The sequence below is a fragment of the Plectropomus leopardus genome, unplaced genomic scaffold (genome assembly GCF_008729295.1).
Source record: "Plectropomus leopardus isolate mb unplaced genomic scaffold, YSFRI_Pleo_2.0 unplaced_scaffold15628, whole genome shotgun sequence".
Classification (NCBI taxonomy): Eukaryota; Metazoa; Chordata; class Actinopteri; order Perciformes; family Serranidae; genus Plectropomus; species Plectropomus leopardus.
Window position 1 is genome coordinate 1 of NW_024616754.1, and position 7,427 is coordinate 7,427.

A 7,427-nucleotide genomic window follows, 5' to 3' on the forward strand; every position below is an offset into this window, starting at 1 on the left:
ACATATTATAAATATATAGAATATTAAGCAAATGTAGCACATCAAACTCCATGCACTGTAACAGATCAAAAAATTCTTATTTAACCCTTTGAAACCTGCAAATTGGTTTGATTTCTTGCTGCCAGTGGAGATTGGCGCTGTGTCGGAGTTCCCTCCTGCCACTCGCCATGTTGGAGATCCACGCTGTCGTAGATCTGCGCCGCCAGCCAGACTTTAAGCATTAAAAAAGAGAAATGATGAAATGCTCTGAAGGATAGAAAGCTGGATTTGTAAAGGGCGCAATTTCTTCAAATCAAACAGGATGAATTAACAACAGACTGTATATCTGCTTTATGTATAATATTAACATATAAAGATGTTTTAAAAGTATTGCACATTTTTGTAAAATAATAGTAGCATAGCTGTATAGAGCTGTAGAGACCATATATGTTTTTATGAATCCTCCTCATCCTCATCATTTTCATTATAACAAATCTCCAGTTTTTAAGAAACATTAAAGGAACATTAAACATCGGGGGAAATGATTTGTTTTTAACCTATTAGCAGTGTCTGAAGTTCAGATTTGTATGTGTGTTTGTGTATTTTCAGATCACAAATATTATTTCTGTAAAACTGTCACCTCAATTACAATAAAAATACTCAACTGAAATAATCATCTCACTTTATTTCTCTTTATTTGCTTTTTTGAGGGAAAGAAATCGTCGATCAATCATAGAAGTAGTGATCTATAGTGTAAGTATGTTGATTACAAGCATAAATGTTAAATGAGAGTTTAGAAAATATTTAGTGATATCACACACACCTATCACATCACTCTGCTTTACAAAATCAAGCTTTTAAAAATATATACATTAATATGATTTTATACTTTCATTGAATTAACGTTTTTAACCAACATCAGTCCTAATCATAAATATCAAGTATTCACTGATTTTCAGAATTGTAACCCTTTAAATGCCATGTTTTCATGATGCCACTGTATTTTTAAATGAAAAACACACACACACAGACACACACATGAGATTAATGATGTTGAGTCTCCTCCTCCTCAGTATGTGAGTGTAGCTGCTGACAGTCTGGGATATGTCAGTGTGTGAGTGTAGCTGCTGACAGTCTGGGATATGTCAGTGATCAGCAGCTACATTGACTGTGACAGGTCACCTAGTGGAAATAGCATGTATTTCCTCCATATGCCAAATATGGTCAAAATGACCTCATCAGGTGGAAAATAGTCAAAATGACAAATTCAGAGTCAAAAGCCCAGAATGACACCCAGAAATAATACAAGTCCTGTTTTTCTGCTCTGATGGCTGTGGGATCAAAAATGTCAGTTTGAATGGGTTTCAATGGAGCATTTTTGGACCTGAACAGTCTGAATGTAACTATTTAGTTTCCACAGTGTATTTTAGACTTATTGTAGGAGCTGAGCTGCAAATTCACTGATTACACTCAAATACACAATCTGGACTACATTTAGGACACATGCATCAACACACACACAGTTATCACAACAGGAAGAGTGAAAAGCGTGTTAGAATTTTACAGAAATTGAGCATATTTGCTCAGGTTTTAAGGGGTTAAGTGTACATAGTGTATCATCCCTATTCTTCAGTGGATCTTCTAGCTGGCTCATATTATTTACATCTTGCAATAATCCAGTTCATAAACTTTATTCACCAGGGAGCGATGACTACCTCAACCACAGTTAAATACCTGGTAAAAAAAAAAAGGACTTTTAGTTGACGAATTTCGCCTGTATGCTCTAACATACAGCTCATGATAATACCACAATATGCAGATTTGTTATCATACTCTCTGTACTGAGGAACAATATACATATCAGTTTCACACTAGACTAAATATATTTGCCAACCCTTACTGTGTAAGAAACCCTCTCTGTCCACCAAATTGGGTTGAAAAGGCTGCATTCCTCTGCTCTCTTTTACATGGGTTTTTAAGCCTGTTATTATGTATTCACTTTGGGAGGTCTTAGAGTTTCTAACCTCCAAACACAATAAATGCCCTAAAAAATCAAGAGCTTATTAAATCAGCATCTACTTCTACAAAAAATAGTATATTGATGCTCTTGATGCATCAATATACAAAAATGTATGAAAAGCATATAATTCACAGCACACCAGTCACAGAGTGGATACCAGCAAAATTAAAGCTGCAAGAAGCAATGATGCTGGTCAATGCGACACTAGACAACGCACAATAATTATACATTATGTTGCTGCATGTCATGTGTAGACCCCAACACGTAAATTTCATGTAAATCTATTGATTTTTGTCACATAAGGCTGACATCCTGTTGTCAGGTGGCTGAATGACAATGAATTGATTTTGACATGTAGGTGTCTTCAGGTCTGGACTTGTGTCCAGCATATGAAATTTGGGGCCGACTGGATGTTGCAAAGTCAAGTCATAACAGCTCCCTGCATGTTGTATCATCAAAACTAGCTTCCACAGCAATTTGATGTTACAAAGGTCTTGAGATTCTGCTGCAAAGGTTTCACACCTGTGCGGTGCATCGCCTTTTCCTTTGCAACTTAGTGTCACTTCAGTCAGAGGGTTATGCCATCCAAATCTGATATGAATCCGATGAGTTCTGTTGGAGAAGTAAAAAAAATTGCATACATACATGAAAAATGCTCAGAAATCAAAATGTCTGACAGCCAGGTGGGCGGAGCTAATGAAATCCAATATGAAATATGTCCAAAATGATACTTTTTTGTGAACATCAGCTCCACTCTGTCCCAGCTTTCACGCTTTCAGGAGTGGACAGTTTTGGATGTGTGAACCCACTTTTATGAGTTTTCCAAGATTTCAAAATTACCTTTTAAGGTAAAAAGTAACAGGGAGGCGCTATAGAGCCAACACGCCACACTCAGCCAACTGCATCACCAAATCAAATTTTTGAAATTGTGAGCAAAGTTCCATGAGTTTTTGTAAGTCCAAAAGTCCTCCATTCATAGCATGAAAATTAAAGCAAAAAAAACAAGCTTGCTGACTTTCTGTTGGGCAGAAGAAAAAAAATCAAGAAATGTTCACTCTTGAAGATGAGAGCAAAGTTCCACTCGAGTTTCATGGACATCAGAGGAACTTTATCCAAACCCTGGCATGTATTTGGGGATCACTATGACCGCGCCTGAGTCCTATCGCTGCAAAACTTCTGCAATTTTCAGCAGCTCTAATGTCCATGCCATTTTTCTTGCATTTCTGAGCATCCTCAGTTCATCCAAGTTTATCCAAGTTCAATAAAATGCAAAATGCAAAGCAGAAAAAACAATAGGCTCATTGCACTTTCAGTGGCGGGGACCGTCAGACCAATCACATTTCCGTGTTGGTGTGTAGTTCTCCTACATGCTTGGAACATGGAGAAATTTTGGTTCTGTAACCTCACCACCAGATGCCACTAAATACTACATACTAGACCTTTAAATAGAGCATATATTGATTGCAAATTTACTTGATTCTGATTATTACTCAGCTTGTAAGTGTTCATCATCAGTGATCACCTAATCTCTTTTCCACTACTGCAAAAAGATTTTAATTTCACTCCGAAACGCACTGGGAAAGAGAAAAAGAGATGTTTTACTGGATCTAACACAAAGAAAATGATGAGTTTAACGGGTCCATCTTCACCCTGAAGGCTGGGTAGACCGGCTCAGTGAACTTGGTGTTAAAGGTGAGGATGTGGGTCAGTTTATCATTGGAGATTCTGTAGAAGGACAGAGTGCCAGCACACCAGTCCAGGTACACCCCCACTCTGTTTGAGGGTGAAAGGCTGATGGACTCGCTCCTGTTGCTGTGCAGGCCAGAGTAACCCTCACCAGAGCAGCTGAGACTCCAGGACCGATTGTTCATTCCCAGACAGCAGTCGTCACTGTCTCCTCTCCTTTTGATTCCTTTGTAAGTCACAGCTACATACACATGTCCTTCCCACTCCACCTCCCAGTAACAGCGGCCAGTCAGACCGTGGGTGCACAGCAGCTGTTTCCAGTAGTTAAATCTCTCTGGATCATCAGGATACGGCTGCATCTCTTTCGTCACTGTCACCTTCCTGTTGTTGTCAGACAGGATGAGTTTTCTGTTTGCTGTGTTTGGGTCCAGTTTGAGTTTACGGGCGTCTGGTGTCACTGTCACGCAGCATATTAGCGTGGTGATGCAGCTAGCATAACTGTAGACTATGAGGGTTTCACATTTTCTTCATTTGGTTCAGAATGTTGAACTTTTCTATTGGATCAAAACCAAAATTACAGTTCAGTCAGGGCCACTTTCATCAAAAAACATTCCCTTTCTAATAGCAGTAAGATATTTGGTGGTATTCCTCTCTTCTGGGACTCCTCTGCCCTTCCATGTACCGACGTGGAAAGCCTCAGACAGCGAGAGTGCAGCTCCATGACCTTCCATGCACCTACATGGAAAGTCTATGATGAGGCATTTTCACCAGCAGGTTGGTTTAGTTTAGTCTGGTTCGCATTTTTTTGTGTTTCCATTGTGAAAGGTTGTGGATGGTACCTTTAATACCTTTGAAACCCTCAGCAATTTTGGTAACCCCTCTGCTTTAAAAAACTTAATTCACTGGTCTGACTTCGACCTTTTAAGGTGGAATCGAATCTTCTCATGGAGAAGAAAAGTGTTGGTCTGTCGGAGCTTTGTTCGGTGCACTCAGCATAACATAGTAAGGTAAGCTAACGTCTAACGCGGTTGGTTAAAAGGTAAACAACCAATGCTTTGACATGGCAGTCAGAGACAGCGGAGGTATGATCTCGTTATATGAGGTGTAACTGGTGGTGTTTTTCCACATTTTATTTCACAATTGCTCTTGGAAAGAGAATTAGCGCACCATTCAGTACCTCGACTATTAGAAGACACTGACCTCTGGCTCAGCACCCAAAGTTACGCCTATAATTCATGCAAGGCAACATGGGGGCTGGGAATACAATATCCGGATAACTAGTCGGAGATCCTTTCTATGTCAACTGTTCGGATCACCACCTCAGGTAGGATGCAAACAGAGAGAGTGAGGAACTTAAGACACCAAACCCCTTTAAGGATGGAGAGAAGATCTGGTGGTTCACCATCATGAAAGCATCACAGGTCCACAAGTGATCAAGAGAGAAGATCACTCCACTGCCTCCAACACGTCTTCACTCTGAACTCGTCACGCGGAGCCGCTCTGTCAGGACCTTCTACGTCTACCTGTGACGTTTCAGCCTACCAGCCATCCGCCAGTGTACAATAACAATGCTGCTGGTTGTGTCTGAGTGTGTTCTCATCTGATGCCATCCAGCCGTGTGCACTTGGATGAGGAAGATGGCTTTTGGAGTCACGCTCGTACGCCGAAAGCACTGCCGGAGCGGCTCTATTTGACGAGATCGAATCGAGAACAGGTTGGTGCCTCTGCCACTGCAAGTGCAGGGCTGTCTGGGTGAAATGGCCTGCCTTGAATCCAGACTAATGGGGGTCTAGGAGGTCGTTCTCAAGGAGGTTTCCTGACACTTGGTGAGAAATGGCTTGAAATGTCTCAGAGATAAAGAAAAGAGGTGTACAGGTTTCGCTTTTTCGTCTGTTGACCAAAAAAAAAATCAATGTGTGAGATGAGTAGTGTCAGTTCTGTACTACCTGTTTTAATTATTTACAAAACCCCCACACTTACACTTCCCCAGACCAGGTTTCATTGTCTGTGATCCACCATACTTCAGCCTAGTGAAAAAAACAAAGACCATGACAACTTAGATGAATCTAAACAACTTGTATTTCGCTTATTTTGACCTTCTGACTCAAACAAACTCAGCCTACACCCTGTCTGTCCATACCTCAGAGTTTCAAGTCTACAGATTGGATCCATCAGTCCATCGGAAAGCAACTTCACTCCTGAGTCTCCTGGATTATTGTAGCTCAGGTCCAGCTCTTTCAGGTGGTGGGGGTTGGATCTCAGGGCGGAGGCGAGAGAAGCACAGCCTTTCTTTGTGATCAGACAGCCTGACAGCCTAAACACACACAGATTGTTTTTTTCTTTAACTACAGTATTTCACTTCTTTCTGCTTTTTATGGGAACGGCTTTTGCAATAATTTTGTGAAAAATAAGGCTTGTCATGACTACTATTTTTAGGGTAAATCTTTCAATATCCAAGCCCATAAAGTTCCCATAAATGAGAAGAGAAAGTAATTGTTTGGAAATATACATATAACATTTTAACCCATGTTCGCCGTGAATACCAGAGTCATCTATCGAATAAACCGATGAATCCTGACCTGAGAACCTCCAGTCTACAATGTGGATTTCCAAGTCCAGCACAGAGTAGCGTCACTCCTGAGTCCCGCAGGTCATTGTTACTCAGGTCCAGGTGTCTCAGACTGGAGGACTGGGAGCTGAGAACTGAGGACAGAGCTTCACAGCTTCTCTCTGACAGATTGCAGCAACTCAGCCTAAAAAAATATTAAAAATAAAATAAGAAATTAAAATTAATTTTACCGGTCTTAATACATTTAATTTATATAGTTAGTTTTTAACATACAGAGCTTTGTTGGAGGCTTTAACCACTGGCAGCAGCCTCAGAAGAGCCTCCTCTGAAGGTGAGTACTTGTTGACGTCAAACATGTCCAGCTCTTCTTCTACAGACAGCAAAATGAAGCATATAGCTGACCACTGAACAGGAGACAGTTCACACATGGACAAACATCCTGAATTCAGGGACTGTTGGATCTCCGCTAGACAACAACAATTCAGTTCATTCAGACAGTGGAGCAGATTGATGCTCCTGTCTGCAGACAGGTTCTCATTGATCTTCTTCTTAATGTACTCGGCTGTTTCTTGTTTGGCCTGTGAGCTGCTTGTGTTTGTCAGCAGACCTTGTAGGTGTTTCTGATTGGTCTCCAGTGACAGACCCAGGAGGAAGCGGAGGAACAGATCCAGGTGTCCATTTGGACTCTGTAAGGCCTTGTCCACAGCACTCTGGTAGAGGAGCTCAGGTCTGATTTTTAACCATAGAGACCACCGGGAAGTTGATTTTTTTTCTGATAGCAGATTGACTCCAGAGTTAAAGAACATCAGATGGACATGAAGAGCAGCCAGAAACTCCTGAACACTCAGATGGACGAAGCAGAAGACCTTGTCCTGGTACAGTCCTCTCTCCTCTTTAAAGACCTGTGTGAACACTCCTGAGTACACTGAGGCTGCTCTGATATCGATGCCACACTCTGTCAGGTCGGACTCGTAGAAGATCAGGTTTCCTTTCTGCAGCTGCTCAAAAGCCAGTTTTCCCAGAGACTCCATCATCTTCCTGCTCTCTGGACTCCAGTGTGGATCTGTCTCAGCTCCTCCGTCATACTTGACGTTCTTCAGTTTGGTCTGAACCACCAGGAAGTGGATGTACATCTCAGTCAGGGTCTCGGGCAGCTGTCCTCCCTCTCTGGTC

At 41.4% G+C, this 7,427-nt stretch overlaps 2 protein-coding genes across 2 annotated transcripts; both read right to left on the reverse strand.

Moving 5' to 3' along the window:
- Nucleotides 1–3,597: 3,597 nt before the first annotated feature.
- LOC121964439 (stonustoxin subunit beta-like) lies at nt 3,598–4,212 on the reverse strand (the record flags this gene model as incomplete). Its single annotated transcript, XM_042514644.1, has 1 exon — nt 3,598–4,212. A coding segment is annotated over one exon (606 nt), but the record flags the coding sequence as incomplete, so codon positions are not given.
- A 1,061-nt stretch (nt 4,213–5,273) lies between these two features.
- Nucleotides 5,274–7,420, reverse strand: LOC121964440 (NLR family CARD domain-containing protein 3-like). Its single transcript, XM_042514645.1, has 5 exons — nt 6,528–7,420; nt 6,265–6,438; nt 5,826–5,999; nt 5,666–5,712; nt 5,274–5,575 (listed from the first exon to the last, which is right to left on the reverse strand). Exons 1-5 carry the CDS (start codon nt 7,385–7,387, stop codon nt 5,475–5,477), a joined length of 1,356 nt encoding a protein of 451 aa, XP_042370579.1. The 5' UTR covers nt 7,388–7,420; the 3' UTR covers nt 5,274–5,474.
- Between the last annotated feature and the right edge of the window lie 7 nt (nt 7,421–7,427).

Excerpts from the sequence above, each read along its gene's own strand:
- LOC121964440 (XM_042514645.1), bottom strand. The coding sequence starts at position 7,387 with ATGTACATCCACTTCCTGGTGGTTCAGACCAAACTGAAGAACGTCAAG. Across the intron at positions 6,439-6,527 it reads AAAGCCTCCAACAAAGCTCT|GCTGAGTTGCTGCAATCTGT; the intron begins GTATGTTAAAAA and ends ATATTTTTTTAG. Across the intron at positions 5,713-5,825 it reads TGTAGACTTGAAACTCTGAG|GCTGAAGTATGGTGGATCAC; the intron begins GTATGGACAGAC and ends TTTTTTCACTAG.